A 16,623-nucleotide genomic window follows, 5' to 3' on the forward strand; every position below is an offset into this window, starting at 1 on the left:
GCCCCTCCCCCACCCCCTCTCTCAGGCTCAGGACCGCCCCAGCACTCACCGCCCCTGTTGGACACTTATAGCGGTCGGTCCCATTTGTCATCTGGCTAAATTTAGCCGTCGCCATGGTCACGCAGACGCGTCGCAGGCGGTTGTCAAACTGTTTTTGCTTTTTTTCTCATCAGTTTTACGTCACTTTGTGAAGCAACGGTCGTCAAACTTCATCCGTGACCGTAAAACCCAAACACGCTCACTTTGAACGACACAGTCGAGCTCGATGGCCGCTCAAACGTCAGCTTCCTGTCGGTTGGGCGCCGACTGAAAGACACGGGGAAGGAGGCCATCCCAAAATGTTCCCTTCTGTCCAAGTGCTCCTCAAAGATTTGTCCGCAACGCGCTGCCGGAACCATCAACAAGAAAATGAAAGCAAAGCCCACCGGGAAATGCCAAGCTAACACGATCCGCCCTACGGAGACAATCGACTCTGAACGGTGGACGCGAGCGGTGAAGTGGTTCCTTTGGTGGCCCTTCCTCACCCCGCTTGTGCTCGTGCCCGTAACCGGGTTGGCGCCACTCCTTTTGCCTTTTTCCGTCAGCGAAACGGGCTCCCGCCCGGGTGCTTGGATCGGGTGCTTCAGCCGGCCCCGATGATTTGTTGGGCCGGACTCGAGCTCTGGAGGTGGCGGGCGCCGCGATCGTGCCGGAACGACTCGCCGGACGCGCGCAAGTTTTGCACCGACCGTCGAGCGGTGAACGATCGCGTCCCACCGGAAGAGCGACGGCGGACGTGCCCGGCGAGCGTGCCATCTCCGACTGGCCGCCAGCCTCGTCATCATCGTCAAGGTTCGAGAAAGATACAAGGCTTTGCTGATGGACTGTTATAGACAAGAATGATCGATGCTATGCTAAGTTGCCGAGCAGATGCTAACGGCGCGTTACGATTCTTCTTATTATTAATGGCGCAGGCGCCCTTGGGTCAACGTCGACGTAAGCCGTGACGTTTGGACGCTGTGCGATGACGTCGTAACGTGGCGACGCGGCTCCGAGTTGGCTCTTTGCCGATTGGGAAACCAAACGGGTTCTCGGTAACAACTTGTTCAGCGGCGACGTCCGAGGCGCGGTGCGGAGCTCGCGGCTTCGGCCTCCCTGCGTGGAGTTGGGATGTCGTCCCCGTGGCCGCCTGGCTTTTTGCGCCCGTCCTCCGCTGTCCTGGCGCATTCCCTGCAATATGCGCGGCAGGATCACGGAACGCTGCGTGTGATTGCGAGCGGGGAAGGTTGTTGGTGTAGCGGATGGAACGTGGTTTTCCCGTTGGCTTTGCCGGCTCGGGTTGTCCGAGAAGCCGCTCGTCGCCGGACGGCTTTTGAGTTTGCCGGGGCCGAAGGGTGGCGGCGCAAGGTACTGCCGAGTCTTCTTTCCAAGGGAAAAGGCGCTCGGCCCATACTCTGGCGGAAAAGTTCACAGGAGGCTCTTTCTTTGGTGCCAAGCGGATGGGAAATGTCACGTCGGTATTCTTGCAGACGTGCGCAAGGCGGCGCATTTTTGCAGTCGACTTGATCGGCTGCCAATCAGAGCGGAGCGTCGCCCTGGTTCCGCCGTCTCTGCTCTGAAATGTGCTCAAGTGCGAAAATGAAACATCATTTTTTTTCTATGATTGACAGAGAGTGTCTGTTTTAGATCACCGGGCACCCAAGAAAAAAATGGCCTCCTTCTTTGATTCACTTTTATTATATTTGCACTTGAGACGGAAAAATGAGCTCCCTGGAAAGTGATTGAGAAAACAAAATCATCTGTATCGATGTTTCAAACCCAAAGGCAAAATCCACTTTTCAGACGAGAATTTTTGAACACGAGGAACTTGGCCCCCCTAAAAAAACGCCACCGGTATGCATTCTTGTTTCTAATGGGGGGGTATTTGGAAAAACCAATACGGTAGTAAAGCACGGATGCCTGCAAAATCGATACTGAAGTCCAGATCCAAAGTATTCGTACTTCCCACTTGTGGCGTGCGCGCGCTTGCGTGGGCGGGAGCAGTCGCATCTGACGTCAGCAAGGAGCGCGGGGTCGTGCTCCCTGAACGTCTCACACGCACGCGCGCGCGCGCGCTCGGGAGCCCGAGGAGGAGACCGATCCAACCAGGAAAACAATAAAACCCGCAACGTGGCCAAAATGAGCTCTCTCGGGCCGTTTCTCGCCAACTTGTGCTCGTCGTGCCCGTTGCGGAACGGCGCGAAGCACGCGAGCTGCCGGAGGGCGGGAGGGGGCGGAGTTACGTAACAGGTGTCAGGAGGTGAGTGCGGACGCGCAAATGAATGGAAACCGAGTGCGCTCGGCAGCAGATTCCTCCCAAATAGTCACTGCGCGCAAGGGAGGAAGCCGAAATAGAAAAATACATGTGGTGTACACGCAAGGTGTCACTTTTTTTGCTTTTTTTTTTTTTCCTCTCTCCAAAGCTTTAAACAGGCCACTTTAACCACCGCGTTGGTGTGTGTGCGCGTGAGTGAGCGCGCAGCCTCAGCTTGTCAGGGGAAAAAAAAGGTGTTTCACTGAGTGGGAATGCCTGGTAGAACGCGTGGGCCAGGGTTGCCATGGCAACCATCTGCTGCTACGCTGGCAAACGCTCGCCGGCGGCCCACACACTGTGACATTCGACGGCCCCGCCGAGGCGAGCCGGGCCGGGCCGAGCCGAGCCGAGCCCAGCCCACCCAGCGCCACGAGTATCACGAGACCCTCGGTCACGGACCGCTCACGTCTTCCGGCTCGGGGAACGGCCGGGAAAGCATCTTCGCTTCCGTCCAAACGTCTGCCGGTTCTCTTTGCCTTCCGTGCTCACGATGCGAAAGAATCCCGATGGCCGCGAGTTCACGGCGGACGGATTGAATGCCGAGAAGACCGTTGCAACACGATGGGCCCGGTCGAAGCGCCGATTCGACCGCTTCGCTCAAGCGATACCGTTTGAGACGCGCTTCGCTTGTTGTTTGTTTCGGCTTCAGTTTGCGGTCGGGAGCGGTGGGCGTTGCCTCCGGCGCCGCACCTGTCGTACGTTCTCCTTTGCGGACAACCTCCTCGAGGACTGCGATGTCGACAACTTGCTCGCGCCGAGTGCTTATTCTCCAGACGCTTGTGTCTTGTTCATGCCGGGGGGGCTTTTTTTTTGTGTGTGTGCGTGTTTGTCCACGTCGCGGTTTATCCTGTTTTGTAAGTCGCGTTTGCGTTTGTATTTTTATTCATGGTGGACTTTTGATTTTTTTCTTGTCTTTTTGTACAAGCTCTTGATGTTATTTCCTTGCCTTCTGCAAGCGTTGACTGCTGCCTGCTTTGCGTCCCGCCTCTTCCTGACAATAAAAGCCGTGCTGAGTTCATCGCGTGCGTCTGCCTGCGCTCATCTTGAGCAAAGCCGAAGGCCCCTGGTTCACCAAGATCACGAAAGAGCGAGAGAAAGCCAAAGTTCAGGTGTCTGTTTTCAAATGTGGGGTCAACCTGACTAGTCGACTGTAGGACAGAACCCGAGTCGCTGGTCTGGGTAAATTCCCCCCCCCCAGAGACCGGCGGCGACTCGCGTGAGGGAGCCCGCTCGCTCGGTCGGGAACGAGGGAGCGCGCGCGGCCGTGATCCATCTGTTTGTTTGTTCCAGATGCAGGAGGCGGGCGCCGCTCAGCCGGGCTTTAGCGTCCTGGATCGTCTGCTCTTAACACACCCGGTGTGGCTTCAGCTGTCTCTGGAGCAAGACTCGGCCCTCTACATTCTGCTGAGAGAGCCCGTCGGCGTGAGCTTGCTCGGGCACCGCTCACCTCCGTTAAAAGTCACCGTCAAGTCAAAAGAAACTCTCACCGAGTCGTTGCGGCGCTTTCCACGCGAGAGGCGCTAGTCACCGGTTTGCCGGCTAACGGCCTTCCGGAGGTTCCGCATGCAAATCCACATCAGGGTTTAGGTTTTTTTTTTCTTTTTAAGCACGGTGGCGCATGACCGATCTGTGAGCGCATCCGCGTCGTCCTTCCTAGTTAGTTGGTTGCTTTGTGCTCCAACGTAAAAAAGGATCGCTTGAAGAACAAATGACGTCGCTGGCGAATTTGACTCACGACACCGAGCTGTTGTGTAAATCGCGGCGACGCTGGAAGATGCCTTTTAGGCGATGCAGGTCAAAGTGGCCGTCAGGGAATTCACGTGAAAGAGTCTTGACGATCGGCGCTCACCGTCCGCGCGCCGATCGGTGACATCGGTCTCCTTGCAGACGTTCTTGGTGCGCAAGTGCGGCTCGAGCCAGAGGAAGCTCCTTTGCGTGAGGGTGACGGCGGACGGGACTCGGTCCTCTGTGAAGGAGTGCCCCATCTGCGAGGAAGACTACGGTGAGCGCGGCTTCCCCCGACGCCGCGCGCGACGCCGGGGGAAGCCGCTCGCTCCAACTCTGCCTCCTCTGCCGCCAGCCTTCGCCTTGGAGAGCTCGGCGCTCGGCTTCCCGGACTTGTGTCGCCTGGTGGCCTTCTACTGCGTCAGCAGGTCCGCTTCGCTCCACCGAACGGTTGTCGCAGAGCATCGCGTCAGACGGAGAGCCCAGTTTCACTTGCCACGAGACATCTCGGGAAACGTCTTGCCCGAATCCTGCACTTCTTGTCAACGTTTTTGAACGAATCTTTCGCAACGCCATTTAAGCTAACGCTCGGATGTTTTTGCGCGCAGGGACGTCTTGCCTTTCCCTCTTCAGTTGCCGGATGCCATCGCCAATGCCACGACGCGCAGGCAGCTGGAGGCCATCTCGCACATGGGCCGAGGTGCGCCTCGCCGCCGCCGTGTGGTCATCACTTGTCATTCCGGCGACGGCGCCGTTTTCCCGTTGAATCCGAAAGCCGAACTTCTTTCTGCCCTCCGCGCAGACTTCTGGAACTCTCCGAGCGCCTCGGAGCTTCAAAACGGACCTCCGGCATCGCCGAGCGGCAGCCCGACCCGGGCGGCGGCGGCGGCGGCGGCGGCTTCGGACCGACGCCGGCTTCGGGGCCGCGCCGGCCGAGGCAAACTGTGCTTCGTAAACCCTCTCTTCCTGCGGCCGGAAGTCCGGAAGGTGGGTTGGCCCGGTCTGGAACTGATCCCCGTTGACTTAGGCTAAGAGACGGTTCCCCGGTCAGTCTGGTTAGTTCTTCAAGTCATCAGCCCCTCACGAGCTCGCAACGCTGTGAATCGGAACCGCCGACGATGAGCTCAGGCTGCCTTTTCCGTCTTTTCCGTTCCCGCAGCAGTCAGAATTCCAGGACCGCAGCGCCTCCAACAAGAGACGACGCTTCAAGCGGAGCATGTGCCTCCGCCTGTCCGGGTCCTCCGTCAATCTGTCCCTCGAGGGCGCGGGGTCCCACTCCCCGCCTCCGTCCGCGGAGATGCCCGGCGGGCCCGAGAGGCCGCCCGACTCCGATCCCCAGAGGAGAGTTCGTGCCGGGGCGGGGGTCCTGAGGAGAACCTCTGCCGTGGCGGCGAGGTCCGAGGAAGACGACATTATGGCCGCGCCGGCGCCTCAAGTAAGATTCTCTCGACCCCCAAAAATAAATAAATACTAGTCGTCATAATGCACTGGTCTCGGACCCCCTCCCCAAAAGTCTTGGTCTGGGACTGGCCGGACTCGAGATTTTCCATTGAGACCGGGAGAGACGAGCACCGATGTGCTTCACCTCTTCGTGGTAGAACAATTTATTCCTTCAATTGAGGCCGGAATGACGACGAAACCTTGCGTCAGCATTGACAAAGGGCGTTTTCTTCATTTTGGAGTCGGAAAGATGTTTTATTTTGAAAAATGATCGGATTCTCTCTTACCTCCGTCTACAGCGTATATCACACTCGACGCAGGTCAGGGCGCGCTTCTCGGTTACGGCAAAAAATGAAACACGAGAACGAGCAAAATGAGTCAAACAAAAACGTCTCCGCGAAAGGGAAAAGGCCCAGGCAGGAGACAGAAGAGGAGCCTTTGACTTCCAAGAAAACGACGGCTAAATTGAAGAGTCCGACTTCAAATCGGGATTTATTTCAACGGGAGATTCCCACGTACCAAGCCCGCCCGTATTTTTCAAGCACTTTTTATCTGCGGTCTATCTTATTTTGAAGGCATCTTCAAACGTTGCCATAGCGACCAGAGAGCCTTGCGGCCAGATAGGACCTTCCTCGTGTCATATGTGTTTATTATGTTTCGAAAATACCACACTTTTCATGCAGGTCCTATCATATTATTTTGTTGTATTGATCCGCCCTTTCAAGGCCGGTCCCTGAAAATACTGTCTGACATGAAAGCGGTCCGCGGGGCGAAAAAGGTTGCCGACCGCTGCTCTCGAACACAGGACGCAGGCTGAGGATCATCTTTTTGGGGAAATCTGATCATCAATATCGCCACAAGAGCGTGTGTGTGTGTGTGTGTACTCTGCTTCAGGCGGACCCCCGTCCCGACATCCGGCAGTCGTTCCCAGATGAGTTGCCGGCCATTCAAGTGGCTCTCCTGGCCTCGGAGCGCCGTCCGGCTCCGTCTCTGGCCGAGCTGGATAGCAACAGCTCCTTCAGCAGTCTGGATGAGGAAAGCGATCGGGATCCCGACTCGGACGGGGAGGGCGGGCCGCAAAGCCCAAGTCGGGGTCGGCGGCGGCCGCAGCGCATGAGCGAGGCCTTGGTGTGTTTCTTTGCTCCGGAGAAGCGTCTGGCGCGACTGGTGCAGGAGCTGTCCCGGGACAGGCGCTCGGTTTTCGGAGGGATGGTCCAGGACTTCCTCTCGGCTCACGCGGCCTCGCTGGAATCGCTGGCCGCCGCCCCGTGCGGCGCTTCCCCGCAGGTGACGTCCGTGCAACTCCTGCAGGGCGTGCGCCTCTTCCTGTCCCAGGCCAAGCGCTGCTTACTGGAAAGCGGCGAGCTGGAACCTCCCATTGAAACTTTGGTGCCGGAGAACGAGAGAGGTAAAGGCATCCGAGGCGCCGCCGGCACTCCTGTTGTTCGGTCGCGCGCGCGCGCGCGTGTGTGCATCCATCAAAGCTGGGAAAGTCACACGGCCCCGTGCGTGGGCTTCCGTGGATGTGCGTGCACGCGTGTTGCCTGGCAGTGCGCGGACTTCTGCGGGGATCGCCGGGCCGCTCGCCGTCCTTCCTTCCTTCCTTCCTGCGCTCGGAGTGATCTGCCTTTGCGTTGGTGGGAGCCATTTGCATTTTTTTTTTTCCCCGCTCTCTCTCGTTTATCATAAAAAGATCTCACAGGCCCACGCGTGCATGGAGAGCGCACGATTCAAAAGGGATGTGGTGGGGGGGTGGGCAGAGTTGCGGGGCGGCATCGCTACAGTGGAAAGATGGAGTCGCTTTCCATATTTGTAAGGCAGCTACAGATGGACACGGGCGAGAAAGAGAAACAAACGTGCCGAGAATGGCGGCACCAGGTCTTGCCTGCGGTCCGTCGGCGGGTTTTCTGTTTGGACTTGACTTGAGCAATCCCTTCCTGATGACTTCTTACTTGTACTTGTGACACGTGCACCCCGATGGCCTGTTTACGACGTCGGCTGTGTTATGGGAGCATCGCCCCCCCCCCCCTCATGTGAGGTGACCAAAATAGGTACTGCAGGTAAACGTTCAGGTCTCAAAGTTCATTTCAGTACCTGTACTTTGACTTAAGTGCAGGACGTGTCTTTTTCATTTTGACCCCAGAACGTGTACTTCCTTCCGCATGAGTACAGAATGCAAGAAGGAGGAACGCACAGGCGGAATTCCAAGCGTTCTTTTGTTTTTTTTTGGCAGAAGTGGCCCTGGAGCGCGCCATGTTCTCCTGCGTGCTGCGGCCCCTGCGCGCTCACCTGGACAAAGCCCTCGTGACGCTCCACCGGCGGGACGAATCCAGCCGGCGCTTGAGCCGCAGCCTCTCGCGGCTGCGGGGCGAGGGCGCGGCGGAGCGGCTGGGCCTGCGCGCCGGCGTGCCCGACGGGCGGCAGGTGGGCGAGGTGAAGCGCAAGCTGGCGCTGATGCGTCGCGCGCACTCGCCCGTCGACAAGCTGCTGCTGCTGCTGCAGGTCTGCAAGTGCGTGCAGAAGGCCTTGGGCGCGCCGCTCGGTGAGAGACGCCCGCTCGGCACCCGCGGGCTGTCAATTCCAAGTCGATCGGGTCCCATGAATTCCCGCGGGGAGGTCGAAAGCGGTCGCGAGCCCTGAAACCTGGAGTGTTTGCTTGTCGGCAGGCCAGGAAGTGAGCTGGGACGACTTCCTGCCGTCGCTGGCCTACGTGCTGGTGGAGTCCAACTGGCCTCGCATCCCGATGGAGGTGGAGTACATGATGGAGCTGCTGGAGCCGTCCTGGCTGGGCGGTGAAGGTCAGCGCCCGACGGAACGCCGCGCGCTCGACTCGCCGCTCGCTCGACTTGACTTTGCCGCACGTCCGCTTCCAGGCGGCTCCCACTTGACCGGCGCGTTCGCCAGCCTGCATCTGATCCAGAGCCTGGACCTGGACCGGGACCGGGACCGGCCCGTCTCGGGTTTCCTTCCACCCGAGGCCCGGGAGGCGCTGGAACGGTGGCGCCGCAGGCGAAGCCGCCAAGCTCAGGAGCAAAAGGAGAACCTGCGGGGCCAGGTAGGGCCCGGCACAGGAATCGCGGCCGCCCTCTCTCACTTGTGGCGGGAACCCTTCGACCCCAAGCCAAACCTTGGCGGGGTTCAAAGGGTTCATGGTCTTCACCCGGCAGCTTAGCTCGAGAAGTTGGAAGTAAAGTTCCGATCACGTGCTTCAACGACATCGGTCGCCAGCCACTGACCGAGCACACGGAGATGGGGGCTTTGACGTGCCGGGTGGGTCCGATCCTCATTGCGGCATCGGTCCCGGCGCCGGGTTCGCGACTTCAGCCCTTTTGGGGGACTTTGGAGATTGTAGCTTCGGGGCCGTTCCAACTTTGGGAGAAGTCCGCTCCTGAAACCGGAGTCGGCCCTCGTTTGCTGACGCCCGGCTGGTCCCCCGCCGGCTTTTGTAACCACGCTTGAAATTCATTTGCAGGGATTCGTTTTGAAAGGTAATCCGCTGATGTGCATCAACACACACACACACTCACACTTTCACCTGTTCTCACACCGCGTTGGGCCCAGCGGATGGAAGAGAGAGAGAGCGAGAGAGGAAAAAGAAAAAAAGAGGCATTGTCAAGCGCCACGTTTGCGTGCGGTCACGTGGTGCCTTGCGCGGGCTTCAAATAGCCCTTCCGAGCGAGCCGGCAGCCAGATTGCGCTCCGACACGGGCGGGCGATCGCTGAGGTTTGCGCCATGAGGAAGTGGGCGGTCAGATAACATGAAATTGATCGAGCTGCAGCCACGCATCCCAGCAGGCAAACACAAGATGCACGCGGACAGCGACGAGCCGGCTGACTCTGTAAGTTGGACCTGTTGACGTTTGCGAGCGCGTTTGCTTCCAAAAAAGGAAACGGGGGGGGAGGTTCGAGGGTGCGTGATGAAGCCGTGACGCTTCCTCTTTGCGAGCGCTCCTTTGGCGAATCCGAGTTTGGAGTTGGCCGCTCGCCGCGCGGTCCCGCTTTGCGCGGCGAGATGGCGACCGGCACCGAGCTCCGCCGAGCAGCGTCGGCTGGAGCGACCCGAGAAGAAGGGGCGGAGAAGGGCTCTTGTTGCTTTTCTTGGCAAGCCGGTGTGCCAGGAGTTAGCGCGTCCACCTCACGGCGCAGAGGTGCGGGGTTCCATTCCGGCTCCGGCCTTCCTGTGGGGCGTTTGCAGGTTCTCCCTGTGCCTGCGTGGCTTTTCTCCGGGTATTATCCTCCTCCCACATTCCAAAAACATGCACGGCCGGCTGATTGAACGCTCTCAAAAATGGTCCCTCGGCGTGAGCGCGAGCGCGGACGGTTTGTTCGTTTCTGTGCGCCCTGCGATGGGCTGGCAACCGGTTCAGTCCCGCCTACTGCGCGAAGACCGCTGGGGATAGGCTCCGGCACCCCTCGCGACCCTCCTGAGTTCGGAAGATGGATGGAAGGATTTCAGCGTATGTTCATCTAATCCCGGTTGACCGAACGGTTTGACGTCGCCGTCCGGGTTCGGCGCCGGCCGCTCAAGCCACGCCACCCGCTCCTCGATCGCTAAGTGTGATTTGTGCACCACCTCTCTCACCCCCACCCTTTTGCAGAGGTGCGTACGGATACTGTTCCAGGACGGGGAGCGGAGCGCCGTGCGGACCTTGCAGTGGCGAGCGGGAGAGAGCAGCCAGGCGCTGGCGCAGCTGTGCGCCGCCACTTTCGGCGTGTCCGAGCCGCAGCAGTACGCGCTGTACTGGCGCAGCGGCGGCGAGATGCGCGCCCTGCCGCCTCAGGCCCAGCCCCAAGACCTGGCGGGCCACAGCGAGGGAGGCCCCTCCCTCTCCTACCTGAGGACCGACCACGACTTCAGCAAGATGCGGCGCCTCACCAGAGGGGGGGCCGTGGACCTGAGCGAGTCGGTGTGCGAGGAGTGAGTGGGAAGCGGAGGAGGAGGTGGGCGGGCGGGCGAGAGGATGGAAGCCACTCACGCCTGCGGCGAGTGAGGGGGCGCTCGCAACATGCCGTCAAACAGAACGGGAGCGCCGCTGCCACCGGAGGCTTCCGTTCGTCTCGTGGAGGGACCGCATCCGGAGAAGGCCGGCCCACCCGCTCCGAGACCTCCGCGCCAAAGTCTTCAGCTTGGGACTTTTGACAAGGAGACGCCGCTCGCTCGCTTACTTTTCTGCCGCATCCTCCAGCTGCAGCTTCCTCGTACTGTAGGCGGGTCCACGGCGCCGCCTCTGGTGAGCCGCCGCACGACGCCTGTCGTGATGGCGGGCCAAATGTCGGACCGAGTCGAGTGGCGATGTTTCCAGGCACTCGTAAGACAACTTGGCACACGAGCGGAACAAACGTCACCCTTCCACACGAAAAACACAAACGAGCACTAACGCGGGGGCGGGGGCACAAGCGAGTACCAACACTTGAATTCCAAATAGGTGCAGCGGAATGAACGGAATGCGGCCTCCCCGTGCGGGGTGTGCATGTTCTCCCCGCGCCTGCGTGGCTTTTCTGCGGGTCCTGGGCTTTCCTCCCACATTCCAACAACATGCACGACAGGTTGATTGAGCGCTCCAATTTGTCCCGAGGTGTGAGCGTGAGCACGAGCGGTTCGCGTTTCTCCACGCGTGCCCTGCGATTGGCTGGCGAGGGCGGCCCCCCGCCTGCTCCCTGAAGACGGCTGGAACAGGCTACGGCGCACACGCGACCCTCGTGAGGAGAAAGCGGATCGGGCCGTGGATGGACGGACGATATGAAATCACTTCTTTTGGGGGTCGCTTATCGCGGCAAAGAAATGAATTGCAAGCAGAGCGTTCTTGGTCGACGCAGAGAGAAAAAATGAGCACAAAGCGAGCAGTTGTTTTTTTTTTGTCTGCTGGGGTGGGGGTTGAACTTGATGGTCAAGAACTGCTCGAGACCTTTTTTTTCACACCAATGCCAGTATGAGTACTCGGCGATACCGTTGGTACTTTGGACGCATAAAACTTCGATTAACTTCATGACAGATAATCGCCAACAAATCCTTGTCGTTCTTTCTGATGCATATGCGGATTCGCTGATGTGTTGTTAGGTTGAGCGCCAACCACCGGCTCGTTTTTTTTTTTTTAACTGATATTGGTCGTCTTCATGAGTACCCGATACTTTGGAATAAGACCCGTATCAACCGGATACTTGGTATCGGTCCTGGGAAAAAACGCTAACGGTAAGACCCGGCGGTCCTCCGAGTGTGCCTTTGTCCTTGTCGTGCTTGTCCGCCGCCCTCGATAGCAAATTTGGCTCAGCCGCCTTTTCCAATGTGCTGGGTGTTTTTCTTCTTTCTCTTCGCATGACGCGGCGCGAGTGGGGTTCTTCTTCATCACTTTACTATTTGGTTGTCAGCGAGTCGACGCAAACCGCTCCCGCCCCCCGAAAACACGGCTGCGGGCGAGTTTTTCAGCAACTGGATGTCGAGTCTTCGGCAAATGGAAAAGCGCGACTCGCGGGCACTGGCACGTCATTTGGGAAGTCGGCAAGCGACTGGAAGCTGCGACTGGACGGCTGCGAGCGGAACAAAACTTCGGCGTTTTGCAAACTACCTTTCAATGTTCAGCTTGCCATGTGGCTGTTGTGCGGCTTCAAGCAGCGAGCGACGGCCATGATGTGTTTTGAACATAACAACTGCATGCCTTTCTAAATAGGATCCGTGTGATTTCAAGGCTCGGTGAAAGTGGCGTGTGCACGTGTTGACCGTGTGACCTCACTGTTCCTTTTTGCTGTAAACGTGCCGGGTCATTTGCAATCATGGCAAGAATTAAAAAAAAAAAAACAAACCAAAGTGTGGAGATGTGAGTGCTGTTTTTTTTTCTTCTCTACCCCCCCCCCCCCACAATTATTCGACACAATAACCTACCTTACTACACCGCTTGACGTGGTAAGTCAACTGCTGGGTGTGTGTGAGTGAGTCTAAATAAATTGGGTTTTTTTTTTTGTTGGAGAAAGTCGCTGCCACCAGTTTCTCGTGACGTCACCAAACATCCGTCCAGGCGATGACAAAAGTCGCCAGCGGGTGGCGCCATGTACCTATTTCACAGGACAAGCCACGTGACTCAACGCGGAAATGGCGAAGCGAGGGGCGTGAGGAGCCGAGCTGAACTTGGGCTACTGAAAAACACACACACAAAAAAAGCTGCTTGTAAGGGCAGCTGCGTACTTGAACAACAACATTCAGCTTTCGCTTGTGCGACGGATGTAAGTCGAGACTTGCTGCCCGTGTTTGTATGAGAAGCTTGGCTCACCGGCGTCGTCCCGATTTCCGAGCTTCTACAATGTACACGAAATGGGTCTCATGCTCCCAGCGTGCTTGTTTATTTGTTTGTCTTTTTTCACTCAGTTGTAGTGTGAAGGCGTTGTATGCAATACTTGACTGGTTGTTGCCAAGTAAATACCGGGCCAGTGTCGCCTTTTCGTCTTCATCGTCAACATCGTTCTGTCAGGAACTTTCTCAAACGGAATGAATTTTCATGACCTCTCGGGGTTTAGAAATGTACCCGACCCCCGCTTGTATTCTTAATCAATAACTTGGAAAGGAGCCTTTTTTTTTATTTCAGCGTTTGTGAGTTACAGAAAAAATACTAGATTCGTTTTTGTTCCCTCGCTGTTGTGTAAAATGTAGCGAGTGTCGAGTAACTTTCACAATAAACGCTCACATTCAATAAAATCCGAGCCCTTTTCTATCACCGGGTTTGGGTTTCGTGAAATTCCAGCAAATGGATTCGGTTGAATAACGGATCTCTCGGAGATGAATGTTCACGAGAGGAAAAATAAAACCCTCAAGTACCCTCATATGGATCATATTATGAACAGTTGGCTCGTTCTGCCCATAGTAGTGGGGCACTCTTAAGACCACTGACGCAATATTTGATCATTTCCTGTAGAATCACAGATGATGAGAGCCAGATGATGATATGGGACCATCCTGCTAATCCTCTTATTGACTTGTTTTGCTCCACTGGCAGCACATCTTGGCTCCCGGTCGACGGGCACACTAGCTCGCTAGCTTCTCGTTCCACCATTTCATCACTGCTTCTTTTCTTTTTTTTTTTGTCTCCTGCTCCAGAGTGAGACGCCGTCGCGTCGATGGCCAGGCTGTGACACAGAGTGGCCACCTCGCTCCCGGGATCATGGATGATGCCGCCGCCGCCGCCGCCGCAAAGATGAGGAGTGAGTGTCGACCGCGTAGCCTCCCACCTGTGGGCCGAGGTTCTATCCGTCGACTTGGTCGGCACTCTACGGAATGGACGCGTGTCACGTCAGGGTGACCGCATCCCACGCCGATGGATTAGAACAGGCACTCCTCCGTCATATTTTCCAACCTGCATTAGCATTCATCACTCACAAATAGCTGGAGATACAGTATCTAGTTTTCAGCAAAAAGTTAATGACTATTAATATATAACCTTTGGAGAGGAACTTAATTTGTCATTGCCTAATCTTTCAAGACCAATGATGCACCTGTATGATTATTGTTATTTATTTATTCAATTTGCAAAACATGCTCGTCTCGAATAAGAAAATGGAAGCCAAAATCCACTTGGCTCGGCTCCTTGTAAGCGAACACAAAGTTGTACAAAAAACATGGAAACATTGAATAGTTTTTTTTGGGGGGGGGGCCTGGGGGGGGTTGATCCTGAAATATCACCCAAAAGCTGAAATATGCAGGACATTTTTTCTGATTGGGAGATATAGGTAGATTGCTAACGGCTAACAGAACACACAACATAAGACATTCGCAGCAAATGTTCATTTGACGTTCGTTCAACAAAGATACAATGGGAAAATGCCGGAGAAGAGCTAACAGAAATTAGCAGCAGCTTCTCTCTCTCTCTCTTCTCCCCCGCCCCCTCTCCATCCCACCAAACTATATTGTGTGTACTTCAAAGTGATGCTCAGCCATTAAGACAACAGACAACAAACAAGTGTGATTGTGTTGGTAGTTTATGGTGTGTTCGACGAGAGATTGTAGCTGTAAAGCAGCCCTGGATTAGGGGCAGATGTCGAGAGAGATTCATCTGAAATAAACCAGTTCAGTGGGCCATGTGTGCTTGGGGGGGGGGGGGGGGAAACTTTGGGTAGTGCTACAGATCAGACGGGTCATCGGTGCTGAAGAAAGCAAGAAAAAGACTAATAATGCAAGATGCGTTTGTAAAATAGTATATGATCAAATAATTCATCCTATTTTTATGTCATTGTTATTAATTGAATTACTATTAAGTGACCAATATTAGTCATGGAAATCCGCAGAAGCCTGTCTGTGAATTATGAACAGTTCCAAACACAAGTCAGTGCTCGTACCAAATTTTCAGACGTTAGCTGCAAAGAAAAATGGGACAGGAAAAGTCCGTTCGAACATCTGACCTTGATTTTGTTGTTAATCAGACGGCGTTTAAATGGCGGCCAGTATGTCCTGACTCCGATTTTACGTGAATTTGAATGAAACGGTTTCATTGTGAGCACTGCCACATCCCCAGTCATGGGGTGTGAACACTTGTGCAACTACATGATCTCAATTGTTTAGTTTGACTTTTGCATCCAAACAAAAGATGTCGGAATGCATCCCGTCAACACAATTGACGCGATGCTGGTTTCCTTAGCCCGTCTATGGCGTTCTGTATTACGTGTTAGCATTAAGCTAGTCTTTTGGAAAATAGTTTGAAGTGGTTTACTTAAATTTGCGTGCAGTGTGTAATTCTCTTTGCTTTCACAGTCCTGATCCCTTTCTTTTATTTTTCTGCGTTTGTTTTTTCAGGCTCCGCCAAGGCGGGAGGCGTTCGCTTCTCGGAGGAAGCCCCGCTGGCCGGCGCCCCGTCCCACGTCCGCTTCGACGACAAGCTGCACGACTCTGTCGTCATGGTGACGGCGGAGGATGACGGCAGCTTCCTGGTGAAGGTGACGCTAACCTCGCCGCCGCAGGGACGGTTCGATGAAACTTTGATGGCCATTTGATCTCTTGCGTTGGACGGCAAAGCTCAGCACAGTCACGGGCGCCCCAAATCACCTGGGGCCTTGTTTTGTTCTTTGCAACCGGGCCGCCCCATCCGTCTGCATGCAGTTGGGCTTCCTGAAGGCACAACACCGCTACGAAATCGCCTTCACCCTGCCCGAGGTCCCGGCCCTCGGAAAAGACGTGTGTCTGGCGCCAACGCCGAGCCCCCACCTCCGCGTGGTCGATGTCTCGCCTGCTCCTGAAGGTGAGCAAGCTTGAGACGCTTTCCACATGCAAACCACTTGATTTGAGTTTTGAGCACTTTCCTCCAAATTGACCCAACACGATTTTTTTTTTCCAAGTGAATGAATTTTAAAACGCTTCCCTTGGGTCACGGGCTGCTTCTTCTTTATTTTGGGGGACTTCCTGTGGCAGCGTTACAGTACCACTTCAGGCCTGGAATACATGTTGCAGCGATGGAGCATCTTTTTCTGAAATGTTTGTGTGTTGACGGGAAACTTTTTAAGCAAACCAAAAAGAAATAGACCAGCACGACATGTTGACAATACTTTGGGATGTTTCATTAGGGTTGGTTTAATTTCACTTTGACTTTTGGTTGTTTTGGTTTTTTCTTTTTTTTTCCAATTTGGTTTGTTTGAAGTACTTTTTAAAACCAGGTTAGGTTTTTTTATTTTTTTTTCAACGCTTCATTTCGTTTGTGTCTGGAATATTTGGCTGCTGCTGCTTACAGTGCTTAGCCGCTAGGTGGTATCGTGATCAACAATCAATTGCACTAAACTTTCGTGCAATTGATTGTTGTGACTAAAGGATATCAGAATGGCAATAGTGACATCTAATGGCAAAATAAGAACATTGCGACTTTTTCCCAGAACAGATGACGCTTACAGTGTCCCTATTGATGGCGGTATCTCCGACGAGCGGGCTGAAATGTTCTCACACAGCCGGGGTGCATTGCTTCGGGGGGGCAATGGGTTAGAGCGCAGTTTAACTCGTCCCAAAAAGTTAGCGCTGAAATTAAAATAAAAACTTCTGGCATGTACAAAGTCTTGGAATCACGTCAGCTCGTCGTTCCCTGTGTGTGTGTGTGTGTGTGTGTGTGTGTGTGTGTGTGTGTGTGTGTGTGTGTGTGTGTGTGTGTGTGTGTGTGTGTGTTGTG

At 55.4% G+C, this 16,623-nt stretch overlaps 2 protein-coding genes across 3 annotated transcripts in view; both read left to right on the plus strand.

Annotated features, from left to right (window-relative positions):
• Positions 1 to 3,649: 3,649 nt before the first annotated feature.
• On the plus strand, positions 3,650 to 10,841 carry rin1b (Ras and Rab interactor 1b; the record flags this gene model as incomplete). The annotated part of the gene is made up of 11 exons (XM_019858553.1): positions 3,650 to 3,754; positions 4,220 to 4,334; positions 4,413 to 4,485; positions 4,666 to 4,757; positions 4,860 to 5,044; positions 5,217 to 5,492; positions 6,392 to 6,905; positions 7,731 to 8,039; positions 8,164 to 8,295; positions 8,371 to 8,552; positions 10,096 to 10,841. Coding segments are annotated over 11 exons (2,307 nt in total), but the record flags the coding sequence as incomplete, so codon positions are not given.
• A 1,615-nt stretch (positions 10,842 to 12,456) lies between these two features.
• The window catches only part of adisspb (adipose secreted signaling protein b), a 6,213-nt gene continuing 2,046 nt past the window's right edge, over positions 12,457 to 16,623 (plus strand). Inside the window, exons 1-4 of one of the 2 annotated variants that reach the window (XM_019858554.1) lie at positions 12,457 to 12,712; positions 13,583 to 13,723; positions 15,270 to 15,409; positions 15,573 to 15,711. In XM_019858554.1, coding sequence (XP_019714113.1) covers positions 13,645 to 13,723; positions 15,270 to 15,409; positions 15,573 to 15,711 — 358 coding nt within the window. In that variant the 5' untranslated portion in view covers positions 12,457 to 12,712; positions 13,583 to 13,644. The remainder of the gene's footprint in view (positions 12,713 to 13,582; positions 13,724 to 15,269; positions 15,410 to 15,572; positions 15,712 to 16,623) is intronic. The other variant, XM_019858555.1, reaches the window with a different exon arrangement.

This window comes from Hippocampus comes, unplaced genomic scaffold, assembly GCF_001891065.2.
Source record: "Hippocampus comes isolate QL1 unplaced genomic scaffold, H_comes_QL1_v1.1 scaffold48, whole genome shotgun sequence".
In the NCBI taxonomy this organism is placed as follows: Eukaryota; Metazoa; Chordata; class Actinopteri; order Syngnathiformes; family Syngnathidae; genus Hippocampus; species Hippocampus comes.